Source organism: Acomys russatus, chromosome 4, assembly GCF_903995435.1.
Source record: "Acomys russatus chromosome 4, mAcoRus1.1, whole genome shotgun sequence".
In the NCBI taxonomy this organism is placed as follows: Eukaryota; Metazoa; Chordata; class Mammalia; order Rodentia; family Muridae; genus Acomys; species Acomys russatus.
Genome location: NC_067140.1, coordinates 75,490,646 through 75,511,324, shown reverse-complemented (window position 1 = coordinate 75,511,324; position 20,679 = coordinate 75,490,646). Strand labels below are relative to the sequence as shown.

At 39.5% G+C, this 20,679-nt stretch overlaps 1 protein-coding gene across 12 annotated transcripts in view; it reads left to right on the top strand.

The window, feature by feature from the left end:
• Tasp1 (taspase 1) overlaps positions 1-20,679 on the top strand; it is a 234,226-nt gene that overhangs the window by 40,259 nt on the left and 173,288 nt on the right. For 10 of the 12 annotated variants that reach the window (XR_007830524.1, XM_051144739.1, XM_051144735.1 and 7 more), the window contains one exon: positions 13,344-13,464. The exons of the other annotated variants lie outside the window; for them this stretch is intronic. Coding sequence is in view for 9 of the 10 variants with exons in the window: in XM_051144735.1 (XP_051000692.1) it covers positions 13,344-13,464 (121 nt within the window). In the remaining variant the exon portion in view is untranslated. The remainder of the gene's footprint in view (positions 1-13,343; positions 13,465-20,679) is intronic. 12 annotated transcript variants of the gene reach the window in all.

Sequence of the window (20,679 nt, the reverse complement as noted above, 5' to 3'; positions counted from 1 at the left end):
AATTCCCTCTCTTGGCATATTTTTAGTGGTCAACAACATTTTGTAGTAGGTTAGAAATCTTTTTTATAAAAACAAATATAGTTAGTAGAGGACGTAAAAGTGTACAACCCGCCCCCGCCATGTCATGAAAAAAGAATGGTGTAAATTTTGTAATTCCATGATTTGGTAAGTTCTATTTGAGTGATATTTCTGTATGATTGTCAACATGGTTAAAAGATATACTTAGGTTTAAGGGAAGTGTAGGTGGTTGCCAAATCTGGCAGCATTGGAGAAATAGCTGCATTTGTCTTTTTATTGCAGCTCATGTGGAAAGAACGGTTTCAGGTACTGTGTGTGCTAACTTCCTTCTGGACATCATAATGAATCCAACTAAAACACTTTAAAACTATTTCAGATGTGCTAGTCATGAAGCCAGTATTTTAGCTTACAGATTTCGGTTGAATTTGACAAGTAACCCTTTGTACTGTAGCTCTGTGGCTTTCAGTTAAAAATGTGGAAAAAACTGCCATGATGTCATTTTTTCTGCATAATTATGCTTATTTGAAAATTAGACAGATTAATAACAAAGAGGTAAGTATAATGATTCTTGTTAAAGTATCTTAAAATAAGATTATACCTTTGACAGACTATGTCAGATTAACAGATGCTTTAATGAACAAATATCAAAATTTCTTCTAATCTTTCTGACATTTTTCAAAAGATTTTACATAGTTTAGAATCATAATAGTTTCCCTAGTACGTACGGTGTTGTTCTCCCAGCCAATATATGTTGTCCTTTGTATAGTTGGACTGTTTTAACAAATGAGCTGTCACTAATGTTAAACCTTAGTATTCACAGAGTGTGATACAAACAAATGTTCTCTCAACTTACATGCAGGACATCTACGATATTACTTTAACACATGTTTAAGTTGAGCACTGTAACCGTTTGGCAGGATACAGTTCCGGGCTGTCTAGTTGAGTAATTTCCTCAGGCATTCCAACTTTGATCAACCAGAGCAAGAACTCTTAGCCTGTAAAGCAGCCAGAGCATCTGCAAGTATGTCCTGAGGAAGAGAGGGAAGAAAGGATGCCAGAAAAGAAGGGATACTCTGTCGTTAGGGATGATTATGGACTGAAAGGGGACGTTTTCTTGTTTCCTTAGGAACCCTTTTAGATAATTGAATCGACTTTTTCAAAGTATGCCATATTGTTTAGTATTAATGAATGAAAACTACTTCAATTGGACCTAATACAAACATTTTCTGGCTAACTGCAGTACCTTACTAAAATAAAGTCCATTAATTCTTGAACTAACTTTCTTTTTCTTTTTCTTTTTTGTTTTTCAAGATGGGGTTTCTCTGTGTAGCCTTGGCTGTCCTGGACTCACTTTGTAGACCAGGCTTGCCTCGAACTCACAGAGATCCACCTGCCTCTTCATCCCAAGTCCTGGGATTAAAGGCGTGTGCCACCATGCCTGGCAATTCTTGAACTTTCTACTCTTTAAAATTGTGATAGTTTGCTGACATTTCAAATGCACTTAATATATATCTCAGTAAACTGTCTTTCTCATTATTTCTAACTGGCTAGGTTTTTTTTTTTTTTTTTTGGTAGAAATGTTATCATATAACAGTATTCAAGAATATCTTAAAAAACAAAAACAAAAACCAGAATAATCGAGAATAGGCATCATAGGAATACTTCAAGTGCCTACTCCATACATGTAGTCAAGTGTATTTTTTTTGGCTTTTATATAAGTTACCTGAATATGAGTGTGCAAATATCAACTAGTTTTAATATACAAGCTTAAAGAAAGCATATTTATCATGGCAAAGGCCGTCTGCGGCATGGGCGCTGTGTGCTGTCTCCTGGAAGTGCTTTAAGGTGTAAGCCTTAACTTTGTTTTCTGTAGAGCTTTGATAATAGGCAGGAATAATTAATTAGTCCCAGTTCTTCAGTGTTGTGTTCTCTTCCGTTTCCCCCTGGTGGTACTGCGGATTCACCCCAAGGTGTATGGTAGGTAAGTACTCAGCTGCTAAGCAACATCCCGGCTCCTGGTTAGTTTCAGTTTTGAAAACCCTGCCTGGGTTCAGTTTATATTGACATTTGAGGAACTTCATATTCCTTTTGTGACTTCCACACGTAGATTTCTGTCTTCTCCTTCATTATACAATGAAAGGTTAACAGTTAAGCAAAATTTATTGAAAGTAAAAGCTTTATTGTATTTTCTCTGAATGCTTATTTAGAATTAAACAAAGGACAGTAAACCGGGCAAACTTATATCCATCAAGTCTCCCTTTAAAGGATATTCAGAGAAGTGGTCAAATGACAAGCTGGAGAGAGGATGGAGGGAAAGTCCCAGGTGCACTGACCGTGATGTTCAGTGTGGGTGTATAAACAGACCTTTGAGTTGACCACTGTGTTAGCCTTTTGACATTGTAATGGAATAGCAGAAACTGAACTTTTTAGAGAAAGTGATGAACTCAAGGCTTTGGAAGTTCAGTACTATGATACCTTCCTTCATTGGCCGAGTTCTGCTTGAGAATTCATCGTGCATGGCAGATAGTGGGAAGGTATGTTGGAGCCATTGACCGTGTCTCAAACCAAGAAACAGAAACCTGGGGTTGGGGGTGCTCAGACTTTTATAATAGTTTTCTCTGAGAACTGCCAGACAGTCCCAGGAGATCTGCCTTCTGAGGACATGATTCTAGTTACCCAAAGCTCAAGGCACCTGCCTTGTGCTGAAGCATGGGACTAAACCTTTATAAGATATTGGTAGTTAGAGGTTACAAAAGGGACAACACCGATGTGTATAGATGGGCCATATACTAGTGTTTAAGAGTTACAATTTGGAAACTAGTGAGGTGACTCAGTGGTTAAGGCGACGTACTGCTCTTGTCGAAGACCCACATTGAGTTTCCTCACCCTTATCAGCTAGCTCACAATATCTGCAATTCTAGATCAAGGGGATCAGGAATTCTCTTCTGGCCTCCATGGGCACTACATGTATATGCTGCACTTATATGTGTGGACAAAGCACTCAGACACAGAAAATAAAAATCTTTAAATATTTGGATTTAGTTTTCAGCCTTTACATATTAAGAGAATTATATCAAAGTCTAGACTTAAAACATCTCCTTATAAAAAGAAAAGGAGATCTGGCCAAGTGGAGCATGCCCTTTTCAGGCTTCAGTCTGCCAGAGCCAAATGTCAGCTCGTCCTTGAGCTGAGAGCTTTCGACTGTGACTAGCACTATTTCAGTTTAAGATAAAGCTGAAAACAGTCTTGGCTCAACATGCCAAGTTTACCTTGTTATAAAGGCCATGAAAATTAATCGATAATTTGACAGTAGTTTAGTGTTCTTAGAGGCTGAAAATTGTAAAAAGACTTTATATCAACCTTTAAAAAATTTTATCTATTACATATACAGTGTTCTGCCTGCATGTACACCTGCACACCAGAAGAGGGCACCAGATCTCAAAGATGGTTGTGAGCCACCATGTGGTTGCTGTGAATTGAACTCAGGACCTCTGGAAGAGCAGACACTGCTCTTAATCACTGAGCCATCTCTCAAGCCGCCCTATATATCAAACTTAAGCAGCTTATTAGTTTTGAAATTAATTCCAAATCAAACTAACAATGTTTGAAATAAAACCTTCATTTGAAACAGTTTGAACCATTACCCAAGCATATGTCTCCATAGAGTTTTGAGGTCCAGCTAAAACCAATCAAAGTACTTGATGCTTCAAATAAGGTTGAACCAAATTCTTGATCTGCTTGTAGTCCCTGCAGCAAAGCACTATGCTGAGTATTTGTGGGGAAATGTACCATGAGTCCAAGCCTTCATTTCAAATCTTCTGTTTTGCTAACCTTCTATAAAGAATATTTAGGGGCTGGAGAGATGGCTCAGCAGTTCAGAGCACACTGGCTGTTCGTCCAAAAGACCAGGGGTTCAATTCTCAGCACCCATACGGCAGCTTACAACTGTCTGTAGCTCCAGTTCCAGAGGGATCAGACAACTTCACACCTTTGCACATAAAATAAAATAAAGTAACTAAAAATAATATTTAGCTTTCAGCACCATTTATCTTATCCTCATTCCATTACTTAATAGAAAACATGCTAGTGCTTCGTATACGTTTGTGACTCTATCACTAATGCTTGCTTAGAAGACTATGCCTTCCTCCCATCATTCCCAGTTTTTTCCTTGTTCTGATTCACATCTTTCGTTACTGCAGGTGAATCCTGAATCCACAGCCATCACCTTTGTGGTGTTTCATATTGTTGTGTAGCTTTTTACTTCTTATTTCCTCTGTGCTACTGTTGATAGACACCGCAGACTTTCTCAAAAAGGGCTGCATGGAGAGAGTGATGTTAAGTAGCTTAGGGAGTCGCTGAAGTGAACTTCTAAAGCGAGGACCATGCTCCAGCTATGTCAGAGTCACGCATGCTATCTTATTTAAAAAAAAAGGGGGGGGGGGGGGGACTGGAGAGATGGCTCAGCCATTAAAGGCTAGCCTCACAACCAAAAAAAAAAAAAAAAAAAAAAAAAAAACAAAACAAATAAGCAAACAAACAATTTTCTGATTTAACTCATATGATCCAAATGAGACCCTGGAGGTGGGAGAAGGGAGAATTTTACTCACTAATTTTTTTCTTTTAAATTAGATAGACTCGTAGGATCCATGGTGGTAACAGTCTTTAAAAACGTCTTTTGGGGCTAGAGAGATGGCTCAGTGGATAAGAGCACTGGTTATTCTTCCAGAGGTCCTGAGTTCAATTCCCAGCAACCACATGTGGCTCACGGCCATCTATAGTGAGATCTAACGCCCTCTTCTGGCCTGCAGGTGAACATGGAGGCAAAGCACTATATACATAATAAATAATAAAATTAAAAAAAAAAAGTCTTTTGTTTTATTTTACTTTTAAGAAATTTGCACTGTGGTTTTAAAGTTTATTTATTTATTTATTTATTTAGTATGGTATATATACCAGAAAGTAAGCACATTTTTGTTTATTGACAGCCCTGGTAAGTTTTCATAGTGAACATAGTCCTGTGTCCACAGTACCTGGACCAGGACACAACATTTCTGCCTCTCTAGAAGGCCCCAGTGACACTAGGGTAACAATATTTTCTGAGTTATAAAACGCGACATAGTAGACCTTTGTGTCTACATTTATATGTTTAATTGAGGTGAGGGTCATATGACAGTTTGAGAAATTAATAACTATCAGCATGTTCATAGTGCTTTGTAACAGTTTTCCATCTTGTTTCAAATATTTTTATTTCTGTAAAGAATCTTTATGCCTGTATTTGCTTGTTTTCTTTCAGCTGGCAACTCAGTCTGTTCTTTTTCTCTATGGATTTATCTGTTCTGGATAATTCATATAACTTAAATCACACCTTTTATGTGCTGCCACCCCCTCTCCTGCCCCTTCCCCTGCGCATGCGCGCGTGTTCTCCCAGTTCAGTACAATGCTTTTGAGGCACTCCCACATTGCAGCACCTGTCAGCACTCTGTTCCTCTTTTGGAGGCCCAGTCAGCATTGTTCTTGCTGTAAATGCCACAGCAATACCACAGTGCTTTCATCCTTTCATCCACCTGTTGGCTGTTGTGAACACCCTTGCTGTGAATCTCCGTGCACAAATATTGAATAACTGATTTTAGTTTTCTTTGTAAAATCACCTATAGGTAGACTTTCTGCACATTAAACTTTCTATGGAGCTGTTTTCCAGAACTATGCAATGAACCAGTTTTTTCATTGTAGTGACACTGTATGAGAATTGCTTTCTAACTGTGTTATTACATTGTTTTTTTACCTGCCATTATAGCAGTGCTTGAGGGTGAGAATTGGTACCTTATCGTAGTTTTTTAATTTTTCTACTAGAAATGATGTTCAAAATATTCTTAATGTGTTGTAAGTCATTTTGTATATCTTTGGGGGAAAATACCTGTTGATACCACTTCATATCCTTTGTCCATTTAACATTTTTTCCTGATTATTCAATGCTGTAGAAGCTATCTATCTATCTATCTATCTATCTATCTATCTATCTATCAATCTATCGATCTATCTATTGTTACACTATTTAAACATTTATTTTTTATTTTGTGTGTTGGCACACATGGGCCATGTAGTCTATAGATCAGAGAACTACTTGTGGGAGTCAGTTCTCTTTCCTTCCTGTGGATCCAGGGGATTGAGCTCAGGTTGTCAGATGTGATGGTGGATGCCTTTACCCACTTAGCCATCTCATTGGTTCTTGGGTATTGGATTATATTGCAGGTTTAAGACTGAAATAATGTCAGAAGAAACAAAAGAAAGACTAAACTATATGGACACCTTTTGTGGTCCGCTTGTTTCCTCTGTTTAGCTCTTTGACCATGACCTATCTTCTAGTTTAGGTTTGCGTTATTATATTTACTGTTCTCCAACATGCCGTCTAACTTGTAACAGCCTATGTAGCCATGATTTCTGAATCTTTGTAGTCAACTAGTTGCAGATCAAGAAATACTCCAACAAGAATTTCCATCTCTACTAAGTATATACAGAGTTTTCCTTGTCATTCCTTAAGAAATATAGTGTAACTGTATTATATTATGTATGTATATTTTATTAAGCTTTGAACTCATGTAGATCTTTCTGGCTCATGTTCCTGGTGCTAAGATTATAGGCCTGGGCCACTATGTTTGACATTATTTTTGATATTTTTAGACAGTTCACTGTGTAAGCCAGTCTATCCCATCTCTCCTTTAAAAAATACTAAAGTGTTTGGGTGTTGCCTGCATGTGCACATGTGCATCATGTGCATGGCCTGTGCCCTCAGAGGCCAGAAGATTCTATGAGATCCCCTGAGATTGGAGTAACAGTTTGTGAGCTGCCATGAAGGTCCTGCGAACTCAACCCAGCTCCTCTTCAAGAGTAGCAATTTCTCTTAATTGCCATTTCTCCAGCCCTCTCAGTTGGGCTTTGAATATGTGTGTTCTTCTGTCTCAGCCTTTTGAGTATTGCAGGCAGGAGCCAACATGTCTAACAAACATGTGTTAGTCAAGGCTCATAAACATTTTCTTTCTCTTCATAATACTAGGTGATACTGGGCATCGAACCCAAGACCCTTCCATGCTAGGAAAGCATTTTTACCACGGATAGCATCCTCAGTCCAATACCACTTTATGTAAGGGTTTTAGTGTGGTACAGGTGTTCTGAAACTGACCCGCTTCAGGTACCCAGAGACATCTGTATTTCACCCCCTTCACTGCCCAGGTGACTTCTCTCCCTTTTTGGTACTGTGTATGGAACCCAGGGCCTTAACAGTGTTAAGCATATGCTCTGCTACCTAAGTATACTCCCAGCCTCTGTATAGAATTTGTTAGCATATGCCTCCTATAGCTGGAATTGAAGCTACTTTTCTGGATAACTATATTCTGTTTTTGGATTGGTCTAAGCCCTGTGATTTAGCTCACTATTTAGCAAACTGGGGTAAAAAAGCCAAAAGGGCTATCTGCCTAGTTTTGGTGGTCTGTAAACTTGTAATGGTTTTTAGTTTTTAAGATGATTGAAACAAGATAAAAAGGAAATAATATTTCATGATACTAGAAAATTATATGGAACTCAAACGTCAGGGTACAAAATGCAGTGTCTTCACTCAATTTGCAGCTATGTTCACTCATTTGTGTATTTTTGCTGGTTGCTTTTCTACCTCATTGGCAGAGTTGAGTAACTGAAGTATTGTGTGGTCCACAAGTCCGAATTATTTAATATACCTGGCCTTTCATAGGAAAAATGATTGCCTGGCAACATGTGCCCAATAAATATTTGTTGAATGAATGGCTCCTAACTTATACAACCACAAAAGAATGTAAATGGGAAAGCTTTTAATCATTTAGTTCTTGAAAATTTGAGCTTAGTTGATTGTTGAATACATCCCCAAAATGTGTTTAAGTGGTTTTGTGTGTGTGTGTGTGTGTGTAACTCAGTTTCATTGGCCACCCCTCATCCTGCAGGTATTATGAACCAATAAAGAAATACTAGAGAGTTAATAATTTTTGGAGTAGTGTTAGCTAAGATAGGCCTGCTGCATTATTTCTTTGGGTATTTGTATCCCCACCCCCCATAGGCTGTGTAGCTCAAGCTGGTCTGGAGCTGCATTTTTCTCATTTTAATTAGAAAAAAATCTGTAGTGGAATATGCACCTGCCCTTCCTTCCTTCTTTTTTCTCTTTAAAATTTTTAAAAAAATTAATTTATTTATTATCTATACAGTGCTCTGTCTGCATGTACACCTACAGGCCAGAGGAGGGCATTAGATCACATTTTAGATGGTTGTGAGCCACCTCGTGGTTGCTGGTAATAGAACTCAAGATCTCTGGAAGAGCAGTCAGCACTCTTAACTTCTGAGCCATCTCTCCAGCCCCTTCCTTCTTTTTTCTATCCTGGAGATCAAACCCAGGATCTCACAATTGTTAAGCAAGTTCTATACCACTGAGTGTATTATATTTACACACATTATTACTACTAGGAAAGATTCATGAAAATTAGTTTTAAGCTTGCTTGTCAATAGAGGCAGTAATTAAAATAATTTTAATAGACTACTTAATTATGTATGGATAAAAATGATATATTCTCCCATGTTTCATTCATCTTAAGATGTGCTTGTTGAATTTGTGCTTGAGACAGATTATAAGCACAACATAGTAGTGATCTATCAATACGTGTCTAAGTTCCTATGAGAGGAATATTGGAGATTGGACAGATATAAATCATTTTATGTAAGATGACTTTATATTGTACTATTTTGGTTTTTGTATACTTGAAAACTGAATTGTTTATATCTGTAAGAGAAGTTAAAAGAGGTTACATAATAGATTCCCCAAGGTGCAGTATATCCTGTGGCCGTGTAAACTGTCCTTATTTTATGTTTTCCTCAAAGAACACTAAACAGTTAACACAGGTTGTGGTTTCTAGTGAAAAAGCAAAGTGTTGCAGCTCTTGGCTGGATGTTGTAGATTTTACTGTAGGAAAAATCTTTCCTGTCATGGTAGTAGGATAACTCCTCACTCAAAGCTTCTTCCATCCATTCCTTCGAAGGGATCTTGCTATGTGAAGCCTTTCTAGAATTTCTTTATAAGAATGTCATGCAAGAATTAGATGGTGCACGCCTGTAATCCTAGCACTCTGGGAGGCAGAGGCAGGCAGATCTCTGGAGTTTGAGGTCAGCCTGGTTTGTAAAGTGAGTCCAGGACAGCCAAGGCTACACAGAGAAACCCTGTCTCAAACAACCTTTAAAAAATTAGTATTTATTGTTTTTTCATATGAAGTTCAGAATTGAACTTTCAATGTCTTTAAAAAATTGTGTAGGTATTTTGATAGGAATTGCATTAAATCTGTAGATTGCTTTTGGTAGGATGGCCATTTTTACTATGTTAATTCTCCCAATCCATGAGCAAGGAAGATCATGCCATCTTCTCAGGTCATCTTCAATCTCTTTCTTCAGAGTTTTGAAATTTTTTTCATACAAGTCCTTCACTTGCTTAGTTAGGGTAACTCCTAGATATTTTATATTGCTTGTGGCTAATGTGAAGGGTGTGGTTTTCCTAATTTCTTCCTCTGCAAGCTTGTTATTTGTGTATAGGAAGGCTACAGACTTTTTTGAGTTAATTTTGTATCCAGCCAATTTGCTGAAGGTGTTTATCAGCTTTAGGAGTTCTCTGGTGGAGTTTTGAGGGTCACTTATGTACACTATCATATCATCTGCAAATAGGGATAATTTGACTTCCTCCTTTCCCATTTGGATACCCTTGATCTCCTTTTGTTGTCTTATTGCTCTGGCTAGAACTTCGAGTACTATATTGAAGAGATATGGAGAGAGTGGGCAGCCTTGCCTTGTTCCCGATTTTAGAGGAATTTCTTTGAGTATCTCACCATTTACTTTGATTTTGGCTATTGGCTTGCTGTATATAGCCTTTATTATGTTGAGGAAAGTGCCTTGTATCCCCAGGGGCATGTCCCACGAAAGCCTTCACTTACCAGGAAACTGGGACAGAGGGGAAGGCATTCTATTGGGACTCTAAATGAGAGACGCATGGGAGAATAGCAAAATAAAAGGATACAGAGGGTCCTAGAAACCTACAAGTAGAACAATATGATAGGCAGATTTGGGCCCAGGGGTCCCGCTCAAACTAAGGCACCAGCCAAGGACAATACAGGAAGTAAACTTTAAACCCCTTCCCAGATCTAGCCAATGGTCAGAATATTCTCCACAGTTGAGTGGAGAGTGTGATATGACTTTCTCATGTACTATGGTGCCTCACATTTGACCATGTCCCCTGGAGGGGGAGACCTGGTGGCACTCAGAGGAAGGACAGCAGGTTACCAAGAAGAGACTTGATACCCTATGAGAATATATAGGGGGAGGTGATCCCCCTCAGGAACAGTCATAGGGGAGGGGAATAATGGGAAAATGGGGGGCGGGGAATGGGAGGATACAAGGGATGGGATAAACATTGAGATGTAACAAGAATAAATTAATAAAAAAAATTAAAAAAAAAATTAGTATTTAGCTGGCTTAATGGATAATAGCTCACCATAATTAACCTAGTTTAGCTAGTTATAATTAACTACTATTTAGTCATTCTACAAATATTTATCATGTATGAATGAAACATTGCTTTAGACTCTGGGATACAATACCTAAAAAGACAAAGGGCCTGTACTCTGTGGGAAAAATTAACAACAGAGATTAAGAAGTAAGCTGGAGCTAGGTGTGGTGGTGCACACCTTTAATCCCAGCACTCAGGAGGCAGGCATGTGGATCTCTGTGAGTTTGAGGCCAGGCTGATCTACAAAGAGAGTTCTAGGACAGCCAGGGCTATTACACAGAGAAACCCTGTGTAGAGAAGGAAAAAAAAAGAAAGGAAAAAGAAATAAGCTGGGTGAGTGTAGTGATGCACACTGCCTTAGGGTTGTCTTAGTCTGGGTTACTGCTGCTGTGATGAAACACCAAGCCCAACATAGCTTAGGGAGGACAGGGTTCAGAACAGAAACAGAACAGGAACCTGTAGCCATATGTTGATGCAGAGTCCAGGAAGAGGTGCTGCCTACTAGTTTGCTCATTATGGCTGGCTCAGCCTGCTTTCTTACAGAATCCAGAACCAGCTCCCTGGGAGGATACCACCCACAATGGGCTGGGCTATCCCCCATTAATCACTAATTAAGGCAGTGTCTACAGGTTTGCCTCCAGCCCTGTCTTTTGAGGGCATATTTTCAATTGAGGCTCCCTCCTCTCCAATGTCACTCCCTTGTGTCAAGCCAGTACACACATCTTTAAAGCCAGCACCGGGAGGTAGAGGCAGGCTGATATCTGAGTTCCAGGCAGCCTACTTTACATAGTGAACTCCCAGGTTTGCCAGTGCTTTAAAAAAAAAAAAAAGTAAGGTAGTGAGAAGGATCATCAAGTAGATGGAAAAGAGAATGATTGGGGAGTGCTGTGAAGATGGTGTTCTCGCAGAGTTAGTCAGGAGGGCCCTCTGATATAGTAACAATACAGCACAGGCATGAGTGGAAGAGGAAAGGGCCACAGAGGTACTAGAACTTTTGGCCAAAGGAAAAATACTCTCCAGACCTTTCTTGGTCTACTTTGTTCTTTTCAGTTCTTGTCACCATGAGCCACCAGTTATTCATACGCATGTATGTGCTTACACACACCGTCTCAATTGACTCTCTCCCTTAACTAGAACTCCCTACTAAGCTGAGCATTCCAAAGAGATGAATGAACAACAGATTCAAATCTGGGGTGAGGCATTCTTGGTGTCCTAACATAGTTACAGGATGCACCTCTGCAGAGAGTAGAAGGGAGCGAGTTGGAAGAGGGAAGGATTGGTCAGCCTGTAGGACAGTGGTTCTCAACCTTCCTAATGCTGAGACCCCTTAACACAGCTCATGTTGTGCTGACCCCCAACCATACAATTATTTTCGTTGCTACTTCATAACTGTAATTTTGCTGCTTTATGAATCATAATGTAAATATATTTAGGGGTAGAGGTTTGTCAAAGGAGTCACAATGCGTAGGCTGAGAACCGCTGCGGTAGGACCTTGGACACCTTGGAAATTAGAATTTTAGGTTTTAGGCTCTAAGTCTGAACACGGCAGTGTCTGGGTCTGACACAAAATGGCTTTTTCCTGAATGGAAAGCTAATTCTACAAAAATTTCATGTCAGGCTGTATGGTGATGCACGCTTGTAATCCTAGCACTTGGGACACTAAGGGAGATACCTGGTTGAGACCAGCCTACATAATCAGATCCTTTTTCAAAAACAAAAACCAAACCAAATCAAGTCACAGCAATTTGAATGCAAGCCTTAAGGTGTTCATTTCTCTTGGGTATGTAATTAAGCTTAGAATTGTTGAGTCTGTGGTAAGTGTATGCCAAACATTGACAAACTTGTTAAAGGATTTTTACTTGCATTCTTAGTAGCAGTATGTGGGTTGGAAGTTGCTCCACATTCTTGCTAGTCCTTAGTATTGTCCGTCTCCTTAATTATGGCTGTTTTAGTGGCTATGTGGTGCGATCTTGTGGTTTTTAATTTACACTTCCCTGATGATTAGTATTTCTGAGAAGATTGTCCACAAAACTTGTAAGCATAAGGCAGTCTTTATTTAAGGGGGAATTGTTGTGATAGTCATAGGGACCTTGCTAGGAGTTTTGCAATGTAGAAAAGAGAATGGATTTGACTTGACAGTATGGGCAGGTGGGAACGTACAGCCAAGGAGCAGGGCTGGCGCAGTGCATAGAAGTTGCTAGAGAACCTCCCGTGGTAAAGGGAGAGTCTAGCTAAACCAAACCAGGCCTCAGCCCCCAGGCATTCATATTCCCCTGGGACTAATTTCAGTATTCCACAATGGACCGTTTCTTGTTGAATGCTAGCAGTCTCTGTTCTCTACTTCTGTCCCTTCTAGTGAACTCTACAGCATTTTATTTTCTACCTTTTAATCTTGGTTTTGGTCTTGGTCTCAAATCCCTAACTGTCTTCTTCCTTTTATAGTAATGTGGAGTTCACTTCATTTTTTTTTTTTTTTAAAGATTGCCTTTAGGTGTTTGGTATGCGAGAGCTTTTCATATTTGATTATACTGCTTGCTATTTTGGGATAGCTCTTATGCAGTGATTTTGGTTTTAGTATTGACAAAGTATATTGGTCTCTAATTTTTTTATAATATTTTTGTCATTTGTTACCAGAGGAGTCCTGATATCGCATGAGTCTTAGGAAATGTTCTCTTACCTTCTTGTTTTTAGAAGGGCTTGTGAAGGACTGACATAAATTCTCCTTTAAGACTATAATAGTATTTAAATTCATTTTGTTTTTTAGGATTCTCCTTTTACAAATGCAGGAATGGGATCTAATCTAAATCTCTTAGGAGAAATTGAGTGTGATGCCAGCATAATGGATGGACAATCCTTAAATTTTGGAGCAGTTGGAGCACTGAGTGGTATGTAAGCATTATGACAGTACCTCTATTATTTGAAAAACCGAGTCTGTTACCATTTCATTCCTTCTGAAGACCTTGGTGTAAACCAGGCTGACATCAAACTCAGAGACTCACTTACCTCTGACTCCCAAGTAGTGGGAGTAAAAGCATGCACCACCTCTGCCTGCCTTTTCCCCATGTTCTTAGTATGAGAATGTTGAAACGATTGTTATTTCTCTGTAGCCAAATGAAGAACATGGAATCTCAGAGAAAGCAGCCAATGCGAACGGTATAGCTTATTTGGGGGATCATTTGCCTGCTCTGGATGCCAACACTGAAAAACAGCAATAACAAAAAGCAAACATAAGGAATTAAGTAAAGCAGTCTATGTCCAAGTTTGGTTATAAGTACATTATTCTTCTCTAGTCCTTAAAGAGATTATAGACATTTAACAATTCAGAGTAGACTATTAACTTTGCAACTTGAAATATATTTACATTAATACATTTCAGGTGATAGAAGTAAAATTCACTTTTTATTCCATAGGTATTTCCTTTCTATTTCTGTTTCCCCCTGGTTATTAACCAGTGAAAATCTGGGTTATTTATATAGTAGAGATGTATTCTGTGGATATGTTTTTAAAAACTGAATGCTTTTCTGTGTGCATGGTATGTATGCGGGCACATGGTCTTGTGCCTCATTGTGTGCATGTGGAGGTTAGAGGGTAATTTTTGGGTGTTGGTTTTCTCTTTCCCCTTGGGGCAGGAAGGGTCTCTCATGGTTTCTGCCACACTGTACCCTGGGGGCTACCTGGGACAGGAGTGTCCAGCTGATTTTCCATTTCTACCTCACATTTCAGCACAGGAATGTGGAGATTCCGTGCGTCCCCATTCATCTAATGCATGTTCTTGGGCTGAGTTCAGGTCCCCAGTCGTGCAGGGCAAGCATGTTTCCCTGCTGAGTCATATCACACGCCCAAATCTATATATTTTAATAAAACAGAATTCCTCTTTTTTTTTTTTTCCCTCCTCTCTCCTTTCCTTCCTTTTCTCCTTTATTTAAAGCAGAGCCTTATTATGTAGCTCAGATTCCTTGAGCTTGCTTTGCAACCTCGGCTGACCATGATATTGTGATACCTCTTGTATTAGCCTTTTGACTGTTTTAGGTTCACAATAAATACCCTGCCCATTGCTGGAACCTTTATCCTTTTAAATCAGTTTTGTGGCTGTAGGTTTTACATCAAACATAAGTTTATTTAATGGTTTATGATTCACTTAAAGTTACATTGTGTCAAATTTTTATTTAGAGACTTATGAAGTTTCTACTGTATCCAGACCTATACACTTAGATCTGAGCACTAAATGTTATCTTGTTAGGATTTAGATCATAGAGCTGGCGAGATGGCTGGGCGGTTACAAGCATACACTGCTGTTGTAGAGGACCCAAGTCTATCCTTCGCACTCTCTAGTAGTTTGCAACCCACCATAAATCCAGCTAAAGGGAGCAATGCCCTTGTCCTCCATGAGCACCTGCGCCCCCTGACCCACATGCAGGGCATTGTCATAACTCCAGAAAGGCTCTTTTTGCTTCTTGTTAGTCCACACTTACTCTTCCTCCCCCACCCTCAGATTCTGATTTTGAACTAATTTGTCTGATCCTGAAGTTGCTGTGAGCAAAATAAGACAACTCTCAATCTTTTTATTTTTTTTGTAACACAAAGCAGTGAGATTAATCCACAGTTTATGCCACAGTAATTTATTTTTTCTATTGCTTGTCATTTCATTGCTAAGCTAGTCTGTAGCTTATTTCACCCACTATTCCTTAAGACATATGCACAGTTTGTAGTTTTAGAGTATTGTCAATAAAGTTGTAATGAGAGTTTTTTTTTTTTTTTTTGATACATGTCTTGGAAAAATGTGCACTAACTTTTCTTGAGTATATCTTAGGAGTTGGCATAAACTGTTTAGATGTATTAATGCTTTGCTTGTGGCTGCTGCTAGTTTCAGAGCACTTGCTGTACTTATATTCCTTTTAGCCGTGTATAAACATTACAATAACTCTACCCTTTTGCTGATTTTTTTATATTTTTATTATTGAAAATCAGCCATTTTGATATTTCCGTAGTTGTTTTGTTCTGAGGTTTCCTATGATTAATGATATTAAAATGTCTTTTCTTCTACCTATACAACCTTTAGAAGTCCTTGTAAAGTTTTCATTTACAATTTTTTAACATTTTTATTGAATATTCCTTTTTATTGCTTTGTATATATATTCTGTATATCTAGATAAAAATCCTGTCAGATGGGTGGATCTGAACCCAGGGCCGTCTGCTCATACTACCGCACCAAGCAAGGAGAATGCATGCAGTAAACATCGAACCCTACTCAGGCCGAGCCAATAGACAGGACATTCTCAACAGTTGTGTGAAGGGTGGGGACTGACTCTGACATGAACTCTGGTGCCCATGTTTGACCACTTCCCCATCATGGGGAGGCCTGGTGGCACCCAGAGAAAGGATAAGCAGGCTACCAAGATGAGACTTGATAGCCTATGACCATATAGTGGGGGAGGAGGTCCCACTTAGTCACAGACCTAGGGGAGAGGAATAGGGTGAAAGCGTGAGAGAGGGAGGAACAGGTGGATACAAGTGAGGGGAAAACAATTGAGATGTAATCTGAATAAATTAATTAAATAAAAAAATCCTGTCAGATACATGCATATATGATGGAAATTTTCTCCCAAGCTGTTATTTCATTTTTTCACTCTTTTAATGTTATCTTTGAGCAGGCTTTCTATTATAATGCATTTAAGGTATCAGCTTTTTTTTTTTAACCTTTATTTTATGTGTGTGAGCATTTTGACTACCTTCATGTAAACATGTGGCCTAATTGTTTGCAATACCTACCAGGGCCAGAAGAGGGCATTAGGTACCCTGCAATTGGAATTAAAGATGGTTGTGAGTTATGTGGGTGCTAGAATGGAACCTAGGTCCTTAGAAAGAGCAGCCAGTGGTCGTACCTGCTGAGTTATTTCTCCAACCCCGTTTTTTTTCAAACTAGTGGGTTATAGTATTTTAAGAAGTTATACTTATCCACAGATAGGAACCCAGTCTCCCTATTTTTTTTATTGTCTTTATTGTTAATATTATTACTATTATTATTGTTGTTGTTTTTACCTTGAGCATTTAGTTTTCTTACAAAGTTCAGACTATTATGTGTATTGGGGTCAGCATTTACTTATTTTTTTTTCTGGGTTTAAAATGCCTTATTACTCTTTATTAAAAAACATCCTTTCCTTATAAATTTTTTTTTGGCAAATTAGGTGAAGTCCATGGGAAGTGGCTTGTTAGTGTATGCCATCATGGCTGGCCTCATACTCCGGAGCAGTGAGTGTTTTTTCTATGTGGAAGGGTTTAGGTTTTGAAAAGATTTTGTTGGGAATTTGTCCAATCATCATCCTCATCCTCATCCTCATCCTCATCATCGTCAGTCATCATCATTATTTATTACCTAAGAGTCTCACTATGATGCTCTATGTGGCTTAGAACTTACTGTGTAAACATGGCTTTCTTGGTTGGCAGTTTTTTGGTTTCAGGACTTGATGTATATCATTCCTTGCATTCCTGACACTTAACGTTCTTAAGAGACCCAGTATCCTTATGTGTTTGTCTTTGTAGGCGAGCTGGTACTTTCTCTTACAGCTCTTAATGTTGTTTCCTTGTTTTTGTAGTTTTAACAATTGTAATAAATCTCTGAGAAGCTCTAATATAGAATTAAGAAGAGGAAGGCAATGAGGAAAGAGAACAAGAGGGAATGAAGTAGGAAAAAGAGGGAAAACATATTATTAGATGTATGAGGAGTAATAGAAAAAATACCATAGAATAGGTACAGAAACAAAACCCAAAACCAATCAACCAAAAAAAAAAAAAAAAAAAAACCCCAGCAACAAAAGCTGTAAAGCAAGATGAATGCTAAAACAAGGAAACACTCAAATACAAAAGTGAAAATTAAAACAATGTAAAGTTATGAAATAGCATAGAGTAAACATGTCATCAGTTTGTTTTTTGTTGGGAATGAGTATGAGTGTTTTCCTACCTCACTATTATCTTTTTTGTGCATGGGCATGGGCATGTGAGTGCATGTGTGCGTGTTCATGTGTGTGTGCATGGGCATGTGAGTGCATGTGTGCGTGTTCATGTGTGTGTGCATGGGCATGGGCATGTGAGTGCATGTGTGCGTGTTCATGTGTGTGTGCATGGGCATGTGAGTGCATGTGTGCATGTTTATGTGTGTGTGCATGGGCATGGGCATGTGAGTGCATGTGTGCGTGTTCATGTGTGTGTGCATGGGCATGTGAGTGCATGTGTGCATGTTTATGTGTGTGTGCATGGGCATGGGCATGTGAGTGCATGTGTGCATGTTCATGTGTGTGTGCATGGGCATGGGCATGTGAATGCATGTGTGCATGTTCATGTGTGTGTGCATGGGCATGTGAGTGCATGTGTGCATGTTTATGTGTGTGTGCATGGGCATGGGCATGTGAGTGCATGTGTGCATGTTTATGTGTGTGTGCATGGGCATGGGCATGTGAATGCATGTGTGCATGTTCATGTGTGTGTGCATGGGCATATGAGTGCATGTGTGCGTGTTCATGTGTGTGTGCATGGGCATGTGAGTGCATGTGTGCATGTTTATGTGTGTGTGCATGGGCATGGGCATGTGAATGCATGTGTGCATGTTCATGTGTGTGTGCATGGGCATATGAGTGCATGTGTGCGTGTTCATGTGTGTGTGCATGGGCATGTGAGTGCATGTGTGCATGTTCATGTGTGTGTGCATGGGCATGTGAGTGCATGTGTGCATGTTCATGTGTGTGTGCATGGGCGTGGGCATGTGAGTGCATGTGTGCGTGTTCATGTGTGTGTGCTGGTACATGTTTTTGTGCAGTCTTGGAGGCCAGAGCACAACCTTGGATATCATTTCTTAGGCACCCCCTACCTTTTTGAGACAGTCTTTTACTGGTTTTCAGTGTGCTAGGCGAGGCTGGTTGGCCATGGAATCCTGGGGATTTGCCTGTGTAGGCCTCCCTTCCACTACTGTGGCTGGGATTTTAAAATGTGGGCTCTAGGGATTACGCTCATTTTCTTGTGCTAGTGTGGTAAGCACTTTATAAACTGAGCTACCTCCTAAATTATATCTTGCAGCTGATATAACTTAGGAAGAGGATTGCAAATCTTTATGCATATGAAAATAAATGCCTCCAGAATGTTTTCTCTGCCAGGTTAGGTTCCTGCAGAAGAATCAGCTTTCTCTGGGAGTTTCCCAGTCCTACATATGGATTGTTGCACCTCTCCTGCACAATTAAAAATTTTTTTTTCATGTAGTCCCATCTGTTGATAGGTGGGGTTAGTTTCTGTACAGCAAAATGTTTACCACTGTAAAGGCAGTGGAACCTGGAGGAGTGGAGCCTAAAATGCGGTGGACTAAAGTCTCATGCAATAGCCAGCATTATTCAGAGCCTCGACCGGTTTGTACTCTGAGGGTTAAGAATTGCATGACTAGAGTTAACAACCACAAGGACAAGATGCATGTGGCACAAACACGTTTTTCCCTAGAGGCGTTTAAACAAATAACAATATCCAGTTGTAATGAATAATCTAAAGTAGACTCACTCCTATCTGCTGCACCTGGAAGGGATATGAAAGCACATCCAAGAACAATTCTGGGATTTTGTAGAAGCTGAGGTCACAAAACTCTTGTCTTGTTTTCATGGAGTTTTCTCACAGTACTCGATTCTTGGACTGTGTTCCAAAAGCAAATGAAGGAAACAGCACCATTACACACATAACCGATGGAACAACAGTGTTTCTGTTTCTGCTTTTGCTGTTGTTCTTTCATCATCATCATTGTCGTCGTCGTCGTCAACATCTCTTCCTCCTCTTCCTCCTTTTCTTTCCTTCCTTTTTTGCATTTTTGAGACAGCGTCTCTCTGTGTTAGCAGAGTTTGTAGCTCTGGCTGCTGCTGCTGCTGTTGTTGCTCTAAGATTTATTTATTATTATGTACACAGTGCTCAGCCTGCATGAACACCTGCAGGCCAGAAGAGGGCACCAGATCACATTACAGATGGTTGTGAGCCACCATGTGGTTGCTGGGAATTGAACTCAGGACCTCTGGAAGAGCAATCAGTGCTCTTAACCTCTGAGCCATCTCATCAGCCCCCGCTCTGGCTGTTCTTGAACTCATTCTGTAGACCAGGCTGGCTTTGAGTTTCGAGGTCAGCCTGCCTCTGTCTCCTAAGTGCTGGGATTAAAAACATTTAAAAACAAACAAACAAACAAAAAAACTCTTTACCAGCTGCACTTCCACACTGGGCTAAATCCAGAATATGCAAAGAATTGAAGAGTTTAAATACCAAGGAACCCCTTCCCAGATCTAGCCAATGGACAGAACATTCTCCACAGTTGAGTGGAGAGTGGGGTCTGACTCTCACACAAATTCTGGTGCCTCATATTTGACCACGTCCCCCAGAGAGGGAGGCCTGGTGGCACTCAGAGGAAGGATAGCAGGCTACCAAGAAGAGACTTGATACCCTATGAGCATATACAGGGGCAGGAAGTCCCCCTCAGTCATAGTCATAGGGGAGGGGAATAAGGGGAAAATGGGAGGGAGGGATGGGAGGATACAAGGGATGGGATAACCATTGAGATGTAACAAGAATAAATTAATAAAAAGTTAAAAAAAATAAATACCAAGGAAATAAAATTGATAGTTAAGAAATAAGCAAATAGACTAAAGATACTGCTAAAACAAAACAAAACAAAACAAAACACCCTTGCAGTCAGAGAAATGTAAATTTAAACTCCTTTGAAATATCACCTCACCACAATTAAAATAGCTATCATCACAAAGTATGACAGCAAATGCTGGAGAGGATGTGGAGAGAAAGAAACCCTTAATCATTGTGGGAGTCCAAGTTAATACAACTATTGTGGAAATTAGTGTGGAGAGCTCTCAAAAATTAAAAGTAGAGGGGCTGGAGAGTTGGCTCAGAGGTTAAGAGCACTGTCTATTTTTCAAAGGTTCTGAGTTCAATTCCCAGCAATCACATGGTGGCTCACAACCATCTGTAGTGAGATCTGGTACCCTCTCCTGGCCTGCAGGCACACATGCAGGCAGAATACTGTATATAAAAAAAGGAATCTTTAAAAAAATAAAATAAAGCAGAACTACCATAAG